Source organism: Entelurus aequoreus, linkage group LG20, assembly GCF_033978785.1.
Source record: "Entelurus aequoreus isolate RoL-2023_Sb linkage group LG20, RoL_Eaeq_v1.1, whole genome shotgun sequence".
Lineage (NCBI taxonomy): Eukaryota > Metazoa > Chordata > Actinopteri > Syngnathiformes > Syngnathidae > Entelurus > Entelurus aequoreus.
Window position 1 is genome coordinate 51,683,269 of NC_084750.1, and position 24,584 is coordinate 51,707,852.

The window sequence follows — 24,584 nt, forward strand, 5'->3', positions numbered from 1 at the left end:
CTGCGTGTCATCGATGAAAACATTTTTTTAAGGAAAATCTCTTGTACAGACTGGGAATGAGCCTGCATGAACTGTAAAAAAAAAAAAATCTGTAGATTTTACGGTAAAAAAAAAAATTTGACGGAAAATTTTGTGTAAAATGGACCCTCGTTTTTTTACATTGAAGTACTAAAATTTTGAAAAACGGTATGCCACTGTGATTTTTACGGGAGTAGGAAAATTTCACAGTAACATCTGGGGTCGTTGTTTTTACAGCGTGTTACTGTAACTGGAAAAAACGGCATCTTTGTTGGTTTTTGCGATTCAATTATGGCAACTCATAGGTGCAGCGTAGAATTACCACCGTTTTACAGGGATTTACTGTAAGTGGTAAAACAATACCCCCGCGACGCCGTAAGGCAGTGGTCCCCAACCACCGGGCCACGGCCCGGTACCGGTCCGTGGCCCGGTACCGGCCCGTGAATCGATTTGTACCGGGCCGCACAATAATTTATTTTTTTTTAAACATTTTTTTAAAAAATTATTTATTTATTTTTTATATTAAATAAACTTAAAAAACACAAGATACACTTACAATTAGTGCACCAACCCAAAAAACCTCCCTCCCCCATTTACTCATTCACACTCATTCGCACAAAAGGGTTGTTTCTTTCTGTTATTAATATTGCTGGTTCCTACATTATATATCAATATAGATCAATACAGTCTGCAGGGATACAGTCCGTAAGCACACATGATTGTATTTTTTTTATGACCAAAAAAATAAATAAATTAATACATTTTTTTAAGGAAAATCTATTGTACAGACTGGGAATGAGTCTGCATAAACTGTAAAAAAAATGTTTTTTAAATTCTGTAGATTTTACGGTAAAAAAAAATTTGACGGAAAATTTTCGTTAAAATGGACCCTCGTTTTTTACACTGAAGTACTAAAACTTTCAAAAACGGTATGCCGCTGTGATTTTTACGGGAGTAGGAAAATTCCACAGTAACATTCGGGGTCGTTGTTTTTACAGCGTGTTACTGTAAATGGAAAAACGGCATCTTTGTTGGTTTTTGCGATTCTATTATGGCGACTCATATGTTCAGCCATATGAGTCACTTACAGGGATTTACTGTAAGTGGTAAAAGTAAGAACCAAAGACATAAATGTCCACTGTAGAGGACACTGGCTGGTTCTCAGTGGGTTGTGTGAGCAAACCATTAGGTACACCTCTTGCACAACCCGCAAAAGGACATCAAATAGTTGGGAAGCCCCGCCCCCATCGTGGAGGAGGAGGGGGGCAGGGTAAGATGTCGAAGGGTGGGGCAAAGGGGGGATTTCTATAGGAACGCCATTTATTATTTGACGACTTGTGTGACGATGCATTGAGAGCAGGGGTCTCAAACCCGTGGCACGCGCACCCTGAGGGACTAATAGTTAGATATGTTATTGAACACTTGAAAATACTCCTTCAGGCCACTGACTATATCAATAAGTACAATAAATAAGTGATTATGCGAATGAGAGCACAACAAAACACACAACGAGCAACTTCCTGTGAGCAAGCGGACGTGTTTCTGACCGTTTCCTGCGGAACTTACCTCAAAATATAACATTTGTACTTTCAATTTTACATTTATTATAACAGGGTTCAATGACTATAGCAGGGGGGCCAAAACATTTGCCTCCGAGGGCCAAAGTGAAACTGCCAATTTTGACCGTGCAACAGCGACATATTTAAATATTAGTAATAAAGATTATCACACAGACATTGTGTCTAATTCAGTTAACATGCAGCATTTTTAACCCTAAAACACCCAAAAAGGTCATTTTGTGGAGATGTTCACCATTTCCGGGTGTTGTTGGTGTGACCAGCTCCTCCGACATATTTCATCTCATCGCTTTAAAAATGGACCCACACACATTGGACACGCGGAGGATGCTAAGTCCCGAAGTGTTTAGGTTTTTATTACAGGACGTGGCGACCAAGATGATCCTTTACCGTAAAGCGTCAAAAAGTCACAATTTTACCGGTTTTAAATTCAAAGTTAGCCTATAAAAATCACCCATCTTCAGATTTTACGATAAAAGAGCTGTCAGCTCAGAGTTTGGCCTTAAACTGTGTTTTTTACACTAAATTACTGTAAATTGAAAAACTGTACCACTGTTGTTTTTAAGTTGCTAAGCTGCCATTTTTTTTACCGTAAAATCTATGGCCATTTTTTACCGTGCATTACTGTAAATTGAAAAACATGACCACTGTGATTTTTACCGCAAAACTCTGGCTACTGAGCTGCTCGTTTTTTTACCATAAAAATCGACGTTTCTTGTTTTTACAGTGCGGTAAGTGGAAAAAAAATGGTCCCACGAATAATTTTACAGTACATTTCTAGCAACTGAGCTGCCAGGGTTTACAGTCAAATCTATTGTTTTTTTGGGTTTTTTTTACAGTGCAGCCTTGCGGACATGCCATCAGTGACTGTGCAGCTTGAAAGAGGTCAGTGTGAATCATTTTACATTTGGTAGACACCCCCGGCAGGCCAAATTTGGGCAGCGGGCCCCACTTTGGGCATCCAAGCTATTGACTGCCATAAAACCAAGAAATATCGATTTTCACGGTGGAAAAACTATCGCGTTTTAGTCACCAGAATTTTAACATAAAAACAGTTTATTCAATTTACAGGAATTTAGTCTAAAAACCACCTTACTGTTTATGGTAAAATAATTTTATCATTTTATATCGCCAAGTCCTGTAATAAAAACCTGAACACTTGAGAACTCAGCATCCTCCGTGTCCATTTTGAAAGCGATCTGATGAAATATGTCGGAGGAGCTGGTTTCTCAACAACACCCGGAAATGGTGAACATCTCCACAAAATGACCTTTTCGGGTGTTTTGAGGTTAAAAAAATGGTTGCATTTTAACTGAATTAGACACAAAGTCTGTGTAATACTCTATACTACTAATATTTAAATATGTCTTTGTGAGGCTACACTCATCACTTGCGATGCTGAACGCAGACTTTTAGCACATTTTCACTTTGGCCCTTGGAGGCAAATGTTTGGGGCCCCTGGTCTATAGCTTAAAGGCCTACTGAAATGATTTTTTTTTTATTTAAACGGGGATAGCAGATCCATTCTATGTGTCATACTTGATCATTTCGCGATATTGCCATATTTTTTGCTGAAAGGATTTAGTAGAGAACAACGACGATAAAGTTTGCAACTTTTGGTCGCTGATAAAAAAAAAAGCCTTGCCTGTACCGGAATTAGCGTGACATTACAGGAGGAAGGGCTCCTCACATTTTCCTATTGCTTACAATGCAGCAAGAGAGATTTGGACCGAGAAAGCGACGATTACCCCATTAATTTGAGCGAGGATGAAAGATTTGTGGATGAGGAACGTGAGAGTGAAGGACTAGCGTGCAGTGCAGGACGTATCTTTTTTCGCTCTGACCGTAACTTAGGTAGAAGGGTTCATTGGATTCCACACTTTCTCCTTTTTCTATTGTGGATCACGGATTTTTATTTTAAACCACCTCGGATACTATATCCTCTTGAAAATGAAAGTCGAGAACGCGAAATGGACATTCACACAGTGACATTTATCTCCACGACAATACATCGGCGAAACACTTTAGCTACGGAGCTAACGTGATAGCATCGGGCTCAAATGCAGATAGAAACAAAATAAATAAACCCCTGACTGGAAGGATAGACAGAAAATCAACAATACTATTAAACCATGGACATGTAACTACACGGTTAATGCTTTCCAGACTGGCGAAGGTTAACAATGCTGTTGCTAACGACGCCATTGAAGCTAACTTAGCAACGGGACCTCACAGAGCTATGATAAAAACATTAGCGCTCCACCTACGCCAGCCAGCCCTCATTTGCTCATCAACACCCGTGCTCACCTGCGTTCCAGCGATCGACAGAAGGACGAAGGACTTCACCAGATCATCCGTGCGCCTGGCGGCTAGCGTCGGCTAGCGCGTCTGCTATCCAAGTCAAAGTCCTCCTGGTTGTGTTGCTCCAGCCAGCCGCTAATACACCGATCCCACCTACAACTTTCTTCTTTGCAGTCTTCATTGTTCATTAAACAAATTGCAAAAGATTCACCAACACAGATGTCCAGAATACTGTGGAATTTTAAGATGAAAACAGAGCTTTTTTGTATTGGATTCAATGGTGTACCAATACTTCCGTTTAACTAGTGACGTCACGCGCATGCGTCATCATACACAGACGTTTTCAACCGGAAGTTTAGCGGGAAATTTAAAATCGCACTTTATAAGTTAACCCGGCCGTATTGGCATGTGTTGCAATGTTAAGATTTCATCATTGATATATAAACTATCAGACTGCGTGGTCGGTAGTAGTGGCTTTCAGTAGGCATTTAAAGTCACTGAGTTCAATTTCTCTGATTTGAAAGTTTTCCAAAGTCCTCCACACGCTTATAAAAAACTTCCTATATGCTGTTAAAACTCAAAATAAGTCATTTTAGCATGAAAACTGGGGGTTAGGGGACTACCATGCCACGTGATCGACTGAAATCCGACAAAACGTGATTTTTTTTTATTTATTTTTTTGCAGCCGTGGAAGTAAAGCACTATAGTGGCGTCGCCGCTGAAGGCTCCCTTCCCCCCAACCCTCTGACATCTGCAGCGGAGTGCATTGCGTGGGCGCTGCGGGTCCTCGTCCGTGGACAGCCAGCCCCGCTGCACCATGGCGGGCCTCGCAGCTCTTTGTGTGCCACACATGCGCGCAGAAAGGACGCGTTGTCTCGGAATGATTTGGTTACGCGGACGCCACTATAGCTGCAAACCCCCGCCATTTTTGCATCAAAAGCGCGCACACACACACACTTACACACACATATACACACACACTCCAGTTGCCGTGCATAGCTTTTAGATGATCGTATCGATCCGTGCAACCGGTGGCTGGAGCCTGATTTGACGCACAAAAGCTCCATATTGAACCGACTATTTATTAAACGATAATGAAGCTCTTTATAATCGTCTTATCGAACATATTGGCCCTTGGCGGGCTCCATCCAATAACCTTGCAAGAAAAAAAAAAACATCATGGTCATAAACCTAATATGGGCGTCGTGGGTTGGTTGGGGGGGGGCCTCACACGCACAACAAGCCTTTTTTTAAAGAGCACTATAAAAAGAAATAATTGCCGAGCGACCCCCTCTAAAAAAAAAAAAAAAAGCGTCCGAAATCATGAGTGGGTTTTTATTTGTGAGCATGCAGACACGAGTGGGTGTCTTTGGTGACAGCGCGGTGATTTATGAGCTCCTGCGGGCGAACGAGGCTCGGCTGTGCAGCGAGAAAACGCAAAAAAAAAAAAAATCAAAAAAAAAATCCTATTCTTTTACAGTGGAACTGCTCAAAAAATATATAATATATAAAAAAATATATGTGTAATAAATATTACAATTCCCCTAAATAGGAAAAATAGCATCAGTGCGCTTGCTCTAGTAATTTATATTCATGACCAACCTGTTGTTTAATTTGCATATTTGATGTTTTTTAATTGTTTCGGGGAATAGAAAAAGACTCCAAACACCAAAAAGTTGTAGCAAGTTCTTGTATTCTAACAAAAATATCCAAGGAGCTATACAAAAATAAAACTTGTAGAATTTGTCACACACACGTCATAATTTTCCCTCCCTCGCACACACACAAAAAACTTTTTTTTTTTGTTGTTTTTGTTTTTTTTGGGGGGGGGGGGATTACAATCGATTTACCGCCGGCCTCGCCGTCCACAAAAAAAAAAAAAAAAAAAAAAAAAGGTTTGCAACCAAGAAATCAAACGCGGCTAATAGTTGAGATTCTGCAGGTCGATCGTCGTCAGGGACTCGGCGAAAAAGTAGAAAGTGTCCGCGGAAATGTCCACGGGACTGTCCAGGGACTCCGACAAGCTCGGCGAGGCGGCGTCGGAGAGCTGCAGGCATGAGGAGTCCGCCGAGAAGGCCTGGAAGTCGTGTATAGAAACGTCCAGGGCCGGGGGACTGCAGTCGCCATTGTCCGGCCCAGATGCCGAGCCGGGGCCCATTGTTGCCGCGCAGCCCGCAGCCGCGTTGGGGAAATGTTTGAGATTTTTCTCATTGCTGTGGAGCGGGGTCGGGGCGTAGCCGCTATTGTGGACGTGCAGCTGCGTGGGAGCCAGATTGTTGTTGTGAAAGGAGAAGGTGTCTCTCTCCAGCAGGGCCCCGCTTTGCTCGTACAACTGGGGGCCCTCGTCGTCCTCGTCGCTGCAGCGCATGGCGTCCTCCCCTTCCTCCTCCTCCTCCTCCTCCTCTTCCCGGCCGCCGCCGCTGCCGCCGCTCCGGTCCCCGTTGTGGTTCTCCTTAGTCTGCGTCTGGCGCTTGTGCTTCATGCGCCGGTTCTGGAACCAGACTTTGACCTGGCGCTCGGTCAGGTCCAGCAGGGCCGCTATCTCCACCCGGCGGGGTCGGCACAGATACTTGTTGAAGTGGAATTCCTTCTCCAGCTCCAGCAGCTGCGTGTTGGTGTACGCGGTCCTGAGGCGCCGGGAGCCCCCTGGAGCCACGTCCACGACCTCCGGCGAGCCTGGGACAGAACCGTTCCATAACCGTCACTCTTTAAATTAAATGTGGAGGGGAAAAAAGGAGAAAAAGCGCACCCACCTTTAGGGGAGAAGCACACAGGTCCATTGGACAAGGTGGTCGCGGTGGTCGTGGGCTGCAGGTGGCTCCTCTTGGAGGCTTTCTTCTCCCGCATCCACGGGTACTCCGGGGGCAGCGAGGCGGTGGGCAGCGGGCTGCATCCGTCCGGGCTGTGCCTCGGCCGGCCGTGACGCGGGTGGCTGCCCGGGTTGAGGCTGGGGATGGTCTGCTCGAAGGGAGGGGGAATCAGTGTCGAGCTCTTGATTGATGAACTTTGAAAGGAATCCGCGACAGGGGGGAAAGATGTCAGGCACTCAGCGAGCGAAGGCTGACTATTGATAAATCCGCTCTCTCGCTCGAATTCGTAATTCATCTCCAGCCCAGGAACGTCTGCGCGCGTTACTGTCCAGTCCAGCGAGCTCAGCGGCCGGGGGGACAAATCATCCCCGAAAAAAGGATCCCGTGATGGGCTTTCCCCCCGATTATGGCCGCGCTGCGTGGAAGGAGTGGATTCATGCACGCCAGCTCGAAATTTGCACCGACGGGCCTGTCACATGATGACTTCTGTCCAATGACAACTTGGGCTTTCATCAAAACGCGCCACTGAGCTGCACCCGGATGGATCCCGAAAAAGTCTGCGGCTGCAGCTCGGGGGACTTTCCCTCACATCCTCGTCCTCCTCTCGGAAGAGGCTCGGAACCCCCCGACTCTTAAAAAAAAGGCTCTTTTTAGGAATGGCGGACGCTCTCGCTGGTGCAAAAGGACCCCTAAAGCTGGGGGCGCGCAGATTCGTGCACTCCTCTTTCTCGTATTGTTTGAGGATGTCAGGCGAGAACGCCCCCCACTACACACACACACACACACACACACACACACGCACGCACGTGCACGCACACACACATATCTTTAAAAAAAAAAAAAAAGAAGAAAAAGAAAACATACCCCAAACGTGATTGTCTTCACTCCCTTAAAGAAGCACATTTTATGGTTATTATGGTGGATTATTTTTGGATTAGTGCGCTCATGAATCAAGTAATCGGGTAAAAACACGTGCGCTTTTAACGTGTGTGCGTTCATTAAAAAATAAACAAAAAACAAAATATCTTTGACTTACGACTTTGTCCGATTAATCGGGAATCCCCGAATAAACAGGTCGTAGCCTCAATTCGTGTTGTAGGGGAAATAACTTAAACAAACAAACACGTGCACTTTTAACGTGTATGCGTTCATTAAAAAATAAACAAAAAACAAAATATCTTTGACTTACGACTTTGTTCGATTAATCGGGAATCCCCGAATAAACAGGTTATAGCCTCAATTCATGTTTTAGGGAAAATAACTTAGACAAACAAACACGTGCACTTTTAACGTGTGTGCGTTCATTAAAAAATAACCAAAAAACAAAATATCTTTGACTTACGACTTTGTCCGATTAATCGGGAATCCCCGAATAAACAGGTCGTAGCCTCAATTCGTGTTGTAGGGAAAATAACTTAACCAAACAAACACGTGCACTTTTAACGTGTATGCGTTCATTAAAAAATAAACAAAAAACAAAATATCTTTGACTTACGACTTTGTTCGATTAATCGTGAATCCCCGAATAAACAGGTCGTAGCCTCAATTCGTGTTGTAGGGGAAATAACTTAAACAAACAAACACATGCACTTTTAACGTGTATGCGTTCATTAAAAAATAAACAAAAGATCTTTGACTTACGACTTTGTTCGATTAATCGGGAATCCCCGAATAAACAGGTCGTAGCCTCAATTCGTGTTGTAGGGAAAATAACTTAAACAAACAAACAAGTGCACTTTTAACGTGTGTGCGTTCATTAAAAAATAAACAAAAAACAAAATATCTTTGACTTACGACTTTGTTCGATTAATCGGGAATCCCCGAATAAACAGGTCGTAGCCTCAATTCGTGTTGCAGGGGAAATAACTTAAACAAACAAACACGTGCACTTTTAACGTGTGTGCGTTCATTAAAAAATAAACAAAAAACAAAATATCTTTGACTTACGACTTTGTCCGATTAATCGGGAATCCCCGGATAAACAGGTCGTAGCCTCAATTCGTGTTGTAGGGGAAATAACTTAAACAAACAAACACGTGCACTTTTAACGTGTGTGCGTTCATTAAAAAATAAACAAAAAACAAAATATCTTTGACTTACGACTTTGTTCGATTAATCGTGAATTCCCGAATAAACAGGTCATAGCCTCAATTCGTGTTGTAGGGAAAATAACTTAAACAAACACGTGCACTTTTAACGTGTATGAGTTCATTAAAAAATAAAAAAAATAAAAAATATCTTTGACTTACGACTTTGTTCGATTAATCGTGAATTCCCGAATAAACAGGTTATAGCCTCAATTCATGTTTTAGGGAAAATAACTTAAACAAACACGTGCACTTTTAACGTGTGTGCGTTCATTAAAAAATAAACAAAAAACAAAATATCTTTGACTTACGACTTTGTCCGATTAATCGGGAATCCCCGAATAAACAGGTCGTAGCCTCAATTCGTGTTGTAGGGAAAATAACTTAAACAAACAAACACGTGCACTTTTGACGTGTATGCGTTCATTAAAAAATAAACAAAAAACTAAATATCTTTGACTTACGACTTTGTTCGATTAATCGTGAATTCCCGAATAAACAGGTTATAGCCTCAATTCATGTTTTAGGGAAAATAACTTAAACAAACAAACACGTGCACTTTTAACGTGTATGCGTTCATTAAAAAATAAACAAAAGATCTTTGACTTACGACTTTGTTCGATTAATCGGGAATCCCCGAATAAACAGGCCGTAGCCTCAATTCGTGTTGTAGGGAAAATAACTTAAACAAACAAACACGTGCACTTTTAACGTGTGTGCGTTCATTAAAAAATAAACAAAAAACAAAATATCTTTGACTCACGACTTTGTTCGATTAATCGGGAATCCCCGAATAAACAGGTCGTAGCCTCAATTCGTGTTGTAGGGGAAATAACTTAAACAAACAAACACGTGCACTTTTAACGTGTATGCGTTCATTAAAAAATAAACAAAAAACAAAATATCTTTGACTTACGACTTTGTTCGATTAGTCGTGAATTCCCGAATAAACAGGTTATAGCCTCAATTCATGTTTTAGGGAAAATAACTTAAACAAACAAACACGTGCACTTTTAACGTGCATGCGTTCATTAAAAAATAAACAAAAGATCTTTGACTTACGACTTTGTTCGATTAATCGGGAATCCCCGAATAAACAGGTCGTAGCCTCAATTCGTGTTTTAGGGAAAATAACTTAAAACAAAACAAAATGTTCCTGCTTGTCATAATTAGCATTCTTTTTTTTCTTCTAAAAAATGCATATGCAGACTTTTGACATGCGTGCATTCATTAAAAAATAAACAAAAAACTAAATATCTGCTGTGCGGCAACATGTGCAACTTGCCGCGACTTTGTTCGATTAATCGGGAATCCCCGAATAAACAGGTCATAGCCTCAATTCGTGTTTTAGGAAAAAATAACTTTAACAAAAAAAAAATTCCCTGCTTGTTAAAATTAACATTCTTTTTTTTCTTCTAACAAATGCATATGCAGACTTTTAACATGTGTGCATTCATTAAAAAATAAACAAAAAACTAAATATCGGCTGTGCGGAAACATGTAACAACTTGATCAACCGGCGACTTTGTTCGATTAATCGGGAATCCCCGAATAAACCGGTCATAGCCTCAATTCGGGAAAATAAGGGAAAATAACTTAAACTAAACATTTTTCCCCTGCTTGTCATAATTAGCATTCTTTTTTTTCTTCTAACAAATGCATATGCAGACTTTTAAAATGTCTGCATTCATTAAAAAATAAACAAAAAACAAAACATCTGCTGTGCGGAAACATGTGACAACTTGATCAACCGGCGACTTTGTTCGATTAATCGGGAAACCCGACTAAACACGTCATAGGGAAAATAACTTAAACAAAACATGTTTCCCTGCTTGTCATAATTTGCTGCATGTCATAATTTGCATTATTTTTTTTCCTATAAATGCATAAGCACACTTTTAACATGTGTGTATTAAAAAAAGTAATAATAAAAAAACCTATATCCTATAAGTCATTTCGATTAATCGAGTAATCGGATAAAACACATGTCATAGCCTCAATGCATGTTTTAGGAAAAATACGTTGAAATAAACAACTTTTTTTCTGCTTGTCATAATTTCCATTCTTTTTTTCTTCTCTTAAATGCATAAGCACACTCTTAACATGTGTGCATTAAAAAAGTGTTAATAAAAAACCTGTATCCTATTTAATCAATGGATAAGTCATTTCGATTAATCGAATAATCGGACAAAACACACGTCATGGCCTCAATGCGTGTTTTAGGAAAAATATGTTGAAATAAACAACTTTTTTTTCTGCATTCGCATTATTTTTTCTTCCCATAAATGTATGTTCACATTTTTAACATGTGATCATAAAAAGTAAACAAAAAACAAAAGATCTGCTGTGCGCAAACTACATACGACTTCATCCATCGATAACTTTGTTCGATTAATTGAGAAATGTGAGACGACACTTCATAGGGAAAATAACTTAAAATAAACAACAACAAAAAGGCTGCTTGTCATAATTTACAATATTTTTTCTTACAAAAAATGCGTATGCACACTCTTAACATGTGCATTGATAAAGAGATAAAAACATAGATAAAACTATACCCGACATAGTTTATGGATGAGTTTATTCGATTAATCGGATAAAACACTTCATAGACTCAAAGTGTGTTTCTAATAAATGCATATGCACACTTTTAACATGTGTGCATTAATAAAGAGATAACAACATAAATAAAACTATATCCGACATAGTCTATGGATAAGTTTATTCGATTAATCGTATAAAACACTTCTTAGCCTCAATGTGTGTGTCTAATAAATGCGTATGCACACTTTTAACATGTGTGTATTACAAAAAAAAATACAGAAAAACCCTATTTCCTATTAATCTATGGACGAGTCATTTTGATTAATCAAGTAATCGGAAACTATATACAACTTCATCTATCGACGACTTTGTTCGATTAATCGGGAAATGTGATACGACAAGGGAAAACAACTTGAAATAAACAAAAACAATGTCTGCTTGTCATAATTTACAATATTTTTTCATCCAACAAATGCATATGCACACTTTTATTTATGTTTTTTACCTCTTTATTAATGCACACATGTTAAAACTACACCCGACATAGTCTATGGATGAGTTTATTCGATTAATCGGATAAAACACTTCATAGCCTCAATGTGTGTTTCTAATAAATGCATATACACACTTTTAACATGTGTGCATTGATAAAGAGATTAAAAAAAACAAATAAAACTATAGTCTATGGATGAGTTTATTCGATTAATCGGATAAAACACTTCATAGCCTCAAAGTGTGTTTCTAATAAATGCATATACACACTTTTAACATGTGTGCATTGACAAAGAGATAAAAAAAAACAAATAAAACTATAGTCTATGGATGAGTTTATTCGATTAATCGGATAAAACACTTCATAGCCTCAAAGTGTGTTTTTAATAAATGCATATACACATTTTTAACATGTGTGCATTGATAAAGAGATTAAAAAAAACATAAATAAAACTATAGTCTATGGATGAGTTTATTCGATTAATCGGATAAAACACGTCATAGCCTCAATGTGTGTTTCTAATAAATGCATATGCACACTTTTAACATGTGTGCATTAAAAAAAAATACAGAAAAACCCTATTTCCTATTTAATCTATAGGATGAGTCATTCTGATTAATCAAGGAAAAAACACTTTGTAGCCTCAATGCGTGTTTTCGTCAAAATAGTTGAACTTCATAATCTGCCTTCTTTTTGTCTAACAAATGCATATTTATGATATTAAAATCACTTTTATCATGTGTGCATCAATTAAAAAAACAAAAAAACATTTAGTCAAAATTGGTGAAATAAACGTCGATTTTTTTTTTGGTCATGAATTGCATTCTTTTTTCATAACAAAGAAATCATCGTATCCCATTCATTTGTTTTTGCAACGATTAATCAAAGCAACAATAAATCACATATTTATTTCTAATCGATTAATAGTTGCGGCCCTAAGTAACATGGCACCAAAACAAACTTTAAAGCTCGTTGCTGCACAACACATGAAACATCCATCCATCCATCCAATTTCCTACCGCTTGTCCCTATGCTCCCGTGTTAATGTTTTGTAAGTACAACATTACGAACGTTTACATGCACAGTGGTCCCAGTGTATCAATTGGAGCTGAGTAATTACCGTCATGGTGGTAATAAACATCACATAAAACAGTCCTTGGCTGTGTTATTCGTGCTGGTCCTGCTGTGATTTTTTTTCCTCCGCCATCTCCCCCCCCCCCCCAAAAAACGCTACATTTGTCAGTAAACCCTCGCACAACATTGCCATTGAACGAAAAGTCCAAATAGGACTTTTAGTGGCGTCTAAGAGAGAGGAAAAGGTGGTGTGGGTCTCTCTCAGTTTGTTGCTTATATACCAAACAAAGAGTGCTGGAAGCCTGGGCGCGATCAATCTTACTCGCCAAAAGGTCTGACAGCTCGGTGCCCTCACAACACATTTAAGGCTTCTAACTCTCCCCCGGATCAAATGCGGCCAGGAAGTCGGCGAGAAACACTGGCCACTCAGACGAGCTGCATCCCCGCTCCCACATACTTCTCCCGGCTGTCGCTGGAGGGATCTTTGCAGAGATAAATAGCCATCGAACCAGGCGCGATCTCCTTGCTCGGGGAGGCATTGAACGCACCGCGGGTGAGTACCAGCACTCCACCTGGCTTTTTCTCCATTTATCTGCGGAAAACGCCATTTTTTTTGGTGCTTATTTGCGTGGATTTGGTCGCGGTAACGTAGGAAACGGTGCCTTTTTTTTTCCCCCTCTTCTTTTTGCAAGCTTTGTGTGAGAGGAGTGGGTGGAAAGCTTTTTAGTCCGCCTACACACATTACAGCAGGCAGGTTTAACAGCGCTTTCCCGTGGAGCAAAAACGCGAGAAAAAAAAAAAGAAAAAAAAAGAAGGTATTGCTGTGGGTAAAATATTAAATGTAATGATGTAGTGTGGAGGCAGAAGTGCAAGGTTTGACATGACATGCTTGCTTCAATTGTTCCCTGCTAACCATATGTCATGCAGGCCGGAATGCCCTCTTAAATCAATCATAGTCACTTTTTGTACAATAAAAAAAAAAAAAAAAAAAAGCAGCTGTGCAGCATATGCACATTAACAAATATTTTAATTCAATCCCGCCGCTTGTATTTAAATTGTCTAATTTTTGCTAATAAATATTGTTGTTTTTTTTGCTTGTGATTCTGCAGCATCCTTTCTGGAAATTGCTCCTTCAAAACGAGCGCTCATTTAGATTGTTGTCTGTGCTTGCAGAAGCTCCAGAAAGCTGACGTTTTTATGGTTATGGATGTGGCCGCGCTGCCGAGGGGAGAGCAGGAGGAGGAGGAGGAGGAGGAGGAGGAGGAGGAGGAAGGCCACCCGAGAGTTTTCTTCACGTCTCGCCGGCAGCAGAAAGGACAGAAATGATGCATTTGGCTCGGCCGTTTTAAGTGAATGAGATGAAAATGCATAAATAAATGTCAAATATTTTCAAATGCATTCTGCCATTTGTTAAATATATTTTTTGAACATATTTTTCCATTTTTCGTAATCAAATACACCCTTATTTTGAACGATTTTTTGCATTTTTTGTTTTTTATTTTACTTTTTTTTTATTGTATTTGAATTTTTTTGGATCGGATTTTTGCATTTAAGTATTTTTACGAATTCTTACATTTAAAAAAAAAATATATATATATATTTTATATTTTATTTGAATTTTTTGGATCGGATTTTTGCATTTAAGTATTTAAAAAAAAATCAAATGCATTCTGTTGGTCCCCAAATTAAAACAAATGTGCCTCGATTGTATTTCATTTGTTTTATTTACTTCTTCGAACTGGAGCAGCATGGAATGTATATGAAGGGGGGGGGTTGACGTGTTTGTTCTCATTCATATAAAAAAAAAAAACAGATAAAATGTGTCCTTCTTTGCACCGTTATTGCGTCGATTGATTGATTTTACATGATGTGAGGACCATATCAAATAAAAAATAGCTCCTCGAAGAAGAAAAAGGGGTGAAAATGGAGCCTGCTGTTCGAGTAAGGAGAAGGGGGGAAAAACTGAGCTTCAAATAATACTAGAGGACTATTTTTGTAACACTAAACAAAATAAATAACATCAGAAAGTCCAAACAAGCAAAGGCAGTCTATTTAAAAAAAAGGCTTTTCCCTCGACTATCCTTTCACAAGTGCAACAAAATGCAAACAAATAATCTTCAAATGCGGATAAATAAGTTCACATTGAAAAATAAATGCAATACCATGTTCATAATACCCTGTTTGAATTTAAAAACAAAGAAAAATAGATTAAATAGGCCTATCGTGAATGTCTTTGGGGGGGGGGGGGGGGTGATTATTTATCCTATTCGCTACTTCACACATGGTCAAACTAAAGGGAGGGAAAGGTGTGGAGGGACACAAAGAAAGGCGGTGATACGGTCCGGAGACAATGGGCGGAGTGATACAAAGTGCGCCACGCCGCTACAGATGCGTCAGTTTGGGCGCCTCCTGGATTCTTCCCTGAGAGTATTGCGGCGTAAGGTCCGTGTAGGTCGGCGTGGGCTCGCACACCGCGTGCTGCTGCCCGCCGCCCATCGTGATTGCTCCGTTGTAGTCCATGTTGGAGGACGGCGGGTGCGGGAGGTGCGTGAGGCCGAACACGGACGCCCCGGAGTTGGGCATGGGTTCGATGTAGCCTCCCCCGACGTAGACGGGGCTGCCCTGCATGTGCGCGCCGTAGTTGCCTCCCTGCAGGGCGTGCGCGTCATACTCGGGCGTGGCCGAGTCGGGGTACCGCTTCTGGGGGTTTAACGGCGGGGGGTATGACGTCATGCCGTACGCGTTCGGGTGAGCCTTGCTGTACGACGTCGGCGACTGGGACTCATAAGGAACACTGTTTACCAGAGAATGCATAGAGCTGAGGTATACGCCGCCGCCGCCGGGCGACGGCCCCACCGGGCTCCTGGGGGACTGACCCCCCGGGGAGGGCATCATCCCGACCCCCTTCTGATCCTTCTTGTATTTCATCCGGCGGTTCTGGAACCAGATCTTGATCTGTCTCTCCGTGAGGTTGAGCAGGTTGGCCATCTCCACCCTGCGGGGCCTGCAGAGGTACCGGTTGAAGTGGAACTCCTTCTCCAGCTCCACCAGCTGGGCGCTGGTGTAGGCAGTCCGGGCCCTCTTGGAGGCGGCAGACCCGGGAGGACTCTTGTCTCCGGGGCAACTCTCCACTGTGGTGGGAGGAGGAGGACAATCAGTAATCTATTACAGGCAGGACAGTGAAGTCACGTGACAACACCACCCCACTGCATGAGGGTTTGCTTCAAACTACTTTTTACAACTGAAGGCAGTAACCCGCATAAAACCAGCGTCCTCTGCAGTGGACATGTGTGTTTTGCATAGCATAGATAGGCTCCAGCGCCCCCCGAAACCCCAAAAGGGACAAGCGGTAGAAAAATGGATGGATGGATGGACTTTTAAAAAATCATAAAAAAGTGTAACTTTGACAAAATAAATACACCAAAAACAAATGTCCACTCCAGTGGACGCTGGTTCTCATTGGTTATTCTAAAATAAAACAAAGCGTCCTCTGCAGTGGACATTTGTGTTTTGTATATCATTACTTTTTGTTTTAAAAAAAAAGTGTACCTCTGACAAAAGAAATAAACCACAATCAAATGTCCACTACAGTGGACGCTGGTTCTCATTGGTTATGTTTAAAGCAATCAATGCCACCTGCGTGCAGTGGGCATGTGTGTTTTGCATAGCATGACTTAAACAAAAAAACAAAAAATTAAAAAAAAAGTGTAACTTTGACCAAATAAATACACCAAAAACAAATGTCCACTCCAGTGGACGCTGGTTCTCATTGGTTATTCTAAAATAAATCAAAGCCACCGGCATGCAGCGTCCTCTGCAGTGGACATTTGTGTTTTGTATATCATTACTTTTTGTTTAAAAAAAAAGTGTACCTCTGACAAAAGAAATAAACCACAATCAAATGTCCACTACAGTGGACGCTGGTTCTCATTGGTTATGTTTAAAGCAATCAATGCCACCTGCGTGCAGTGGGCATGTGTGTTTTGCATAGCATGACTTAAACAAAAAAACAAAAAATTTAAAAAAAAGTGTAACTTTGACCAAATAAATACACCAAAAACAAATGTCCACTCCAGTGGACGCTGGTTCTCATTGGTTATTCTAAAATAAATCAAAGCCACCGGCATGCAGCGTCCTCTGCAGTGGACATTTGTGTTTTGTATATCATTACTTTTTGTTTAAAAAAAAAGTGTACCTCTGACAAAAGAAATAAACCACAATCAAATGTCCACTACAGTGGACGCTGGTTCTCATTGGTTATGTTTAAAGCAATCAATGCCACCTGCGTGCAGTGGACATGTGTGTTTTGCATAGCATGACTTAAACAAAAAAAAAAAAAAAAACACAAAAAAAAAAGTGTAACTTTGACCAAATAAATACACCAAAAACAAATGTCCACTACAGTGGACGCTGGTTCTCCTGGGTTATGCTAAAAGCAATCAAAACCACCTGCATGCAGCGTCCTCTGCAGTGGACATTTGTGTTTTGTTGACTTAAAAAAAAAAGAAGTGTAACTCTGACAAAATAAATATACCACAATCAAATGTCCACTACAGTGGACGCTGGTTCTCATTGGTTATGTTTAAAGCAATCAATGCCACCTGCGTGCAGTGGGCATGTGTGTTTTGCATAGCATGACTTAAACAAAAACAAAAAAAAACAACAAAAAAAAGTGTAATTTTGACCAAATAAATACACCAAAAACAAATGTCCACTACAGTGGACGCTGGTTCTCCTGGGTTATGCTAAAAGCAATCAAAACCACCTGCATGCAGCGTCCTCTGCAGTGGACATTTGTGTTTTGTTGACTTAAAAAAAAAAAAGAAGTGTAACTCTGACAAAATAAATATACCAAAAAAACAATGTCCACTGCAGTGGACGCTGGGTTCTCATAGGTTGTGATAAAAGCAATCAATGCCAACTGAATGCAGCGTCCTTTGTAGTGGACATTTGTGTTTATCATATCATGACTTTAAAAAAAAAAGTGTACCTCTGACAAAATAAATACACCAAAAACAAATGTCCACTACAGTGGACGCTGGTTCTCCTGGGTTATGCTAAAAGCAATCAAAGTGCATGCAGCGTCCTCTGCAGTGGACATTTGTGTTTATCATATCATGACTTAAAAAAAAAAAAGTGTAACTCTGACAAAATAAATACACCAAAAACAAATGTCCACTACAGTGGACGCTGCTTCTCATGGGTTATGCTAAAATAAATCAAAGTACATGCAGCGTCCTCTGCAGTGGACATTTGTGTTTTGCATAGCATGACTTAAAAAAACAAAACTAAATAAATAAAATAAAGTGTAACTTTGACAAAATAAATACACCAAAAACAAATGTCCACTACAGTGGATGCTGGTTCTCATGGGTTGTTCTAAAAGCAATCAAAGTGCATGCAGCGTCCTCTGCAGTGGACATTTGTGATTTGCATATCATGACTTTTTTTTTTTTAAAGGGCACCTCTGACAAAATAAATAAAACATAAGCAAATGTCCACTACAGTGGACGCTGGTTTTAATGGGTTATGCTAAAAGCAATCAATGCCACCTGCATGCAGCGTCCTCTGCAGTGGACATTTGTGTTATGCATAGCATGACTTTGAGGGAAAAAAAAGAAAAAAAAAGTGTAACTCTGACAAAAGAAATACACCAAAAACAAATGTCCACTACAGTGGACGCTGCTTCTCATGGGTTATGATTAAAGCAATCAATGCCAACTGCATACAGCGTCCTCTGCAGTGGACATTTGTGTTATGCATAGCATGACTTTGAGAGAAAAAAAAGAAAAAAAAAGTGTAACTCTGACAAAAGAAATACACCAAAAACAAATGTCCACTACAGTGGACGCTGCTTCTCATGGGTTATGATTAAAGCAATCAATGCCAACTGCATACAGCGTCCTCTGCGGTGGACATTTGTATTTTGCATAACATTACTTTTTGTTTCAAAAATGTGTACCTCTGACAAAAGAAATAAACCAAAAACAAATGTCCACTACAGTGGACGCTGGTTCTCCTGGGTTATGCTAAAAGCAATCAATGCCACCTGCATGCAACGTCCTCTGCAGTGGACATTTTTGTTTTGCATATCATGACTTTAAAAAAAGAAGTAGATGTGTAACTCTGACAAAATAAATACACCAAAAACAAATGTCCACTATAGTGGACGCTGGTTCTCATTGGTTATGTTTAAAGCAATCAATGCTACCTGCATACAGTGTCCTCTGCAGTGGACATTTGTGTTTTGCACATCATGACGTCTTTTTTTAAGTATAACTCTAATAAAATAAATACACAAAAAACAAATGTTCACTATAGTGGACGCTGGTTCTCATTGGTTATGCTAAAAGCAGTCCATGTTGCCTTGCAGCGTCCTCTACAGTGGACAATTGTGCTTTGTGCAACTTTTTTTTCAATGTATAACTGCCACCACACAAATCAACCAAGTAAGTATAATAAGATAGGATAAATAAGCTAAAAGCAATCCACTGTACGTCAAATTAATTTTTTTCTCCAAAATGAATACCTCTGACAAAAGAAATCAATAAATTAAAATGTCCACTGCAGTGGACGCTGCTTCTCATAGTCAAAGATGCTAAAAGCAATCCTATGTCGGATATCCTCACACAGTTGTTTTCGCTCTATTTCTTTCGTCAGTGTTGTTTCAGAAAAAAACTGACTTGTTATGCCAAACACAAATGTCCACTGCAGTGGACGCTAGTTCTCATGGGTTAAAAATGCTACAAGCACTCAAAAGTAGGTCAATATATTCCCCTCAGAACCATCTTCCTCTGCAGTAGGCATTTGTTTTTGCAAAACAGGGCTATTTTCTTCTACAAAATGACTAAATAAACCAAACAAATGTCCACTGTAGTGGACTCTGGCTCTCATGGGTCAAAGGGGCGACAAGCGATCCAATGTAGATCAATATATTTCCCTCAGAAGTAACTTCCTCTGGAGTGGACTATTTTTTGTTTTGTTTTTTAATTAAAAGGGTAGTTAATTTCCACGAAATATATACCTTTGACACAATACTGTAAACAAATGTCCACTCCAGTGGACGCTGGTTTTTATGGATCAAAGATGCTAAAAGCAATTCAATGCCAGTCAATACATGCAGTCTATGTTATTGTGCAAAAATAAGCTTTGTTATGCCAAACACAAATGTCCACTACAGTTGACGCTAGTTCTGATGGGTTAAAAATGCTAAAAACAATCCAAAGTAGGTCAATTTATACTATTCAGAACCAGCATTTCATGCAGTGGATATTTGATTGTGCATAACAGGGCTGTTTTTGCCACGAAATGTATACTTCTGACAAAAGAAATAAACCACAAACAAATGTCCACTATAGTGGACACTGACTCTCATGGGTTAAAGATGCTGAAATAAATCCAATGTAGGTCAACATATTCTCCTCAGAACCAGTCTCCTCTGCAGTGGACATCAGTGTTTTGCGTAACAGTAGGTTTTTTTTTTCAAAATGTGTGACTCTGACCAAAGAAATAAACCGAATACAAATGTCCACTGCAGTGGACGATGGTTCTGATGGCTAAAAATGCTAAACACGATCCATTGTCGGTCAATATATTCTCCTGCACTTGTTTTTGGTCTAATTCTTCTGTCAGTGTTATTTTGGGAAAGATGTGCCTCGTTATGCCAAACACAAATGTCCACTCCAGTGGACGCGAGTTCTCACGGGTTAAAGACCCTAAAAGCAACCCAATGTAGGTCAATATATTCCCATCAGAACCACCGTCCTTTTCAGTGTAACTCTGACCCAAGAAATAAACCAAATACAAATGTCCACTGCAGTGGACGCTGGTTCTGATGTGTACGCTATGTTCAAAGCAATCACATGTAGGTCAATCTATTCCCCTCAGAACCATAGAAATGTGTTTTTTCTTAACAAGGCTAGGGTTTTTTTTAACCCGAAATGTATAACTCTTACAAAATAAATGAAGCAAACACAAATGTCCACTGCAGTGGACGCTTGTTCTCATAGGTTAAAGACGCTAAAGGTAACCCAATGTAGGTCAATATGTTCCCCTCAGAACCACCGTCCTCTGCAGTGGACATTTGTGTTTTGCATAACATGACTTTTTTTTCCAAATGTGTAACTCTGAGCCAAGAAATAAACCAAATACAAATGTCCACTGCAGTGGACGCTGATTCTGATGTGTACACTATGTTCTAAGCAATCACATGTAGGTCAATCTATTCCCCTCAGAACCACAGACATTTCTTTTTTTTTCTTAACAAGGCTGGGTTTTTTTTTAACCCGAAATGTATAACTCTTACAAAATAAATAAAGCAAACACAAATGTCCACTGCAGTGGACGCTTGTTCTCATAGGTTAAAGATGCTAAAAACAACCCAATATAGGTCAATATATTCCCCTCAGAACCACCGTCCTCTGCAGGGGACATTTGTGTTTTGCATAACATGACTTTTTTTTTCAAATGTGCAATTCTGACCAAAGAAATAAAGTGAATACAATTGTCCACTGCAGTGGACGCTGGTTCTGATGTGTACACTACATGTAGGTCAATCTATTCCCCTCAGAACCACAGAAATGTGTTTTTTCTTAACAAGGCTGGGTTTTTTTATAACCCGAAATGTATAATCCAAAATAAACAAAGCAAACAGAAATGTCCACTGTATTGGACGCTTGTTCTCATAGGTTAAAGATGCTAAAAGCAATCCAGCGTAGGTCACCGTATTCCCCTCAGAACCATTATTCTCTGCAGGAACTTTTGTTTTTGCATAAGAGGACAGTTTATTCTCCGAAATGTATACCTCAACAAAACAAATGTCCACCGCAGTGGACGCTGCTTCTCATGTGTTCGAGATGCTAAAAGCAAGCAAATGTGAGTCAATATATTCTCTTCGGGACCATGAGTGTTCTCTGCAGTGGACATTTGTCTTTTTGTTTCAAAATGTGTAACTCTGACAAAATAAATCAACCAATCACAAATGTCCACTGCAGTGGACGCTGGGTATCACAGTTCAAAGATTCTAAAATAAGTCCAAAGCCAGTCAAAATATCCTCGTGAAGCTATTTGTGCTCAATTTCTTCTGTCAGTGTTAAGTGGGAAATGATTTGCCTTGTTATGCTAAACACAAATGTCCACTGCAGTGGACGCCAGTTCTCCTGTGTTAAAGATGCTAAAAAACAATCAAATGTAGGTCAATACATCGTCTTCAGAACCAGCAACCCCCTGCAAGGAACTTTTCTTTCTGCATAAGAGGACCGTTTTTCTCTCAAAATAAATAACGAAACAAATGTCCACTGTAGTGGACGCTGGTTCTCATGGGTTAGAGATGCTGAAGTAAGATATCAAGCTCAGTGTATCCTGTATTTGTTTTTGCTCTATTTCTTATGTCAGTGTTATTTCAGAAAAAAGCAGACTTGTTATGCCAAACACAAATGTCCACTGCAGTGGACGCTGGTCATCATAGGTTAAAGATGCTAAACTCAATCCAATACCAGTCAATTTATTGTCATGCAGCAATTTTTGCTGTATTTCTTCTTCCAGTATTATTTTGCCTTGTTATGGCAAACACAAATGTCCACTGTAGTGGACGCTGGTTCTCGTGGGTTAGAGATGCTAAAGTAAGATATCAAGCTCAGTATATCCAGTAGTTGTGTTTGCTCGATTTCTTATGTCAGTGTTATTTCAGAAAAAAAGCAGACTTGTTATGTCAAACACAAATGTCCACTGCAGTGGACGCTGGTCATCATAGGTTGAATATGCTCAAATCAATCCAATGCCAGTCAATTAATTTTCATGCAGCAATGTTTGCTATATTTCTTCTGCCAGTATAATTTTGGAATTGGTTTGACTTGTTACGCCAAACACAAATGTCCACTGCAGTGGACGCTGGTCATCATAGGTTAAAGATGCTAAACTCAATCCAATACCAGTAAATGTATTGTCATGCAGCAATATTTGCTGTATTTCTTCCTCCAGTATTATTTTGCCTTGTTATGCCAAACACAAATGTCCACTGTAGTGGACGCTGGTCATCATAGGTTAAAGATGCTAAACTCAATCCAATACCAGTCGATTTCTTGTCATGCAGCAAATATTTGCTCTATTTCTTCTTCCAGTATTATTTTGCCTTGTTTTGCCAAACACAAATGTCCACTGTAGTGGACGCTGGTTCTCGTGGGTTAGAGATGCTACAATGACATATCAAGCTCAGTATATCCTGTATTTGTTTTTTCTCTATTTCTTATGTCAGTGTTATTTCAGAAAAAGTGCAGACTTGTTATGCCATACACAAATGTCCACTGCAGTGGACGCTGGTCATCATAGGTTAAAGATGCTAAACTCAATCCAATACCAGTCAATTTCTTGTCATGCAGCAAATATTTGCTCTATTTCTTCTTCCAGTATTATTTTGCCTTGTTATGGCAAACACAAATGTCCACTGTAGTGGACGCTGGTTCTCATGGGTTAGAGATGCTACAATGACATATCAAGCTCAGTATATCCTGTATTTGTTTTTGCTCTATTTCTTATGTCAGTGTTATTTCAGAAAAAGTGCAGACTTGTTATGCCATACACAAATGTCCACTGCAGTGGACGCTTGTCATCATAGGTTAAAGATGCTAAACTCAATCCAATACCAGTCAATTTCTTGTCATGCAGCAAATATTTGCTCTATTTCTTCTTCCAGTATTATTTTGCCTTGTTATGCCAAACACAAATGTCCACTGCAGTGGACGCTTGTCATCATAGGTTAAAGATGCTAAACTCAATCCAATACCAGTCAATTTCTTGTCATGCAGCAAATATTTGCTCTATTTCTTCTTCCAGTATTATTTTGCCTTGTTATGGCAAACACAAATGTCCACTGTAGTGGACGCTGGTTCTCGTGGGTTAGAGATGCTACAATGACATATCAAGCTCAGTATATCCTGTATTTGTTTTTGCTCTATTTCTTATGTCAGTGTTATTTCAGAAAAAGTGCAGACTTGTTATGCTATACACAAATGTCCACTGTAGTGGACGCTGGTTCTCATGGGTTAGAGATGCTACAATGACATATCAAGCTCAGTGTATCCAGTATTTGTTTTTGCTCTATTTCTTATGTCAGTGTTATTTCAGAAAAAGTGCAGACTTGTTATGCCATACACAAATGTCCACTGCAGTGGACGCTTGTCATCATAGGTTAAAGATGCTCAACTCAATCCAATACCAGTCAATTTATTGTCACGCAGCAATATTTGCTCTATTTCTTCCTCCAGTATTATTTTGCCTTGTTATGCCAAACACAAATGTCCACTGTAGTGGACACTGGTCATCATAGGTTAAAGATGCTAAACTCAATCCAATACCAGTCGATTTCTTGCCATGCAGCAAATATTTGCTCTATTTCTTCTTCCAGTATTATTTTGCCTTGTTTTGCCAAACACAAATGTCCACTGTAGTGGACGCTGGTTCTCATGGGTTAGAGATGCTACAATAACATATCAAGCTCAGTATATCCTGTATTTGTTTTTGCTCTATTTCTTATGTCAGTGTTATTTCAGAAAAAGTGCAGACTTGTTATGCCATACACAAATGTCCACTGCAGTGGACGCTTGTCATCATAGGTTAAAGATGCTAAACTCAATCCAATACCAGTCAATTTATTGTCACGCAGCAATATTTGCTCTATTTCTTC

General features: G+C 39.8%; 2 protein-coding genes across 5 annotated transcripts in view; both read right to left on the reverse strand.

Moving 5' to 3' along the window:
* Positions 1–5,801: 5,801 nt before the first annotated feature.
* Positions 5,802–7,113, reverse strand: LOC133635715 (homeobox protein Hox-A2a-like). Its single transcript, XM_062028963.1, has 2 exons — positions 6,650–7,113; positions 5,802–6,572 (listed from the first exon to the last, which is right to left on the reverse strand). Exons 1-2 carry the CDS (start codon positions 6,999–7,001, stop codon positions 5,818–5,820), a joined length of 1,107 nt encoding a protein of 368 aa, XP_061884947.1. The 5' UTR covers positions 7,002–7,113; the 3' UTR covers positions 5,802–5,817.
* A 7,525-nt stretch (positions 7,114–14,638) lies between these two features.
* LOC133636361 (homeobox protein Hox-A3a-like) overlaps positions 14,639–24,584 on the reverse strand; it is a 51,078-nt gene continuing 41,132 nt past the window's right edge. For all 4 annotated transcript variants that reach the window (XM_062030347.1, XM_062030344.1, XM_062030346.1 and 1 more), the window contains one exon: positions 14,639–16,035. In XM_062030347.1, the coding sequence (XP_061886331.1) occupies positions 15,287–16,035 (749 nt within the window). In that variant the 3' untranslated portion in view covers positions 14,639–15,286. The remainder of the gene's footprint in view (positions 16,036–24,584) is intronic.

Bases quoted from the DNA above. Each gene is read 5' to 3' on its own strand.
- LOC133635715 (XM_062028963.1), bottom strand. From the start codon at position 7,001: ATGAATTACGAATTCGAGCGAGAGAGCGGATTTATCAATAGTCAGCCT. The intron at 6,573-6,649 runs GTGGGTGCGCTT...GTTCTGTCCCAG, and splicing joins TGTGTGCTTCTCCCCTAAAG to GCTCGCCGGAGGTCGTGGAC.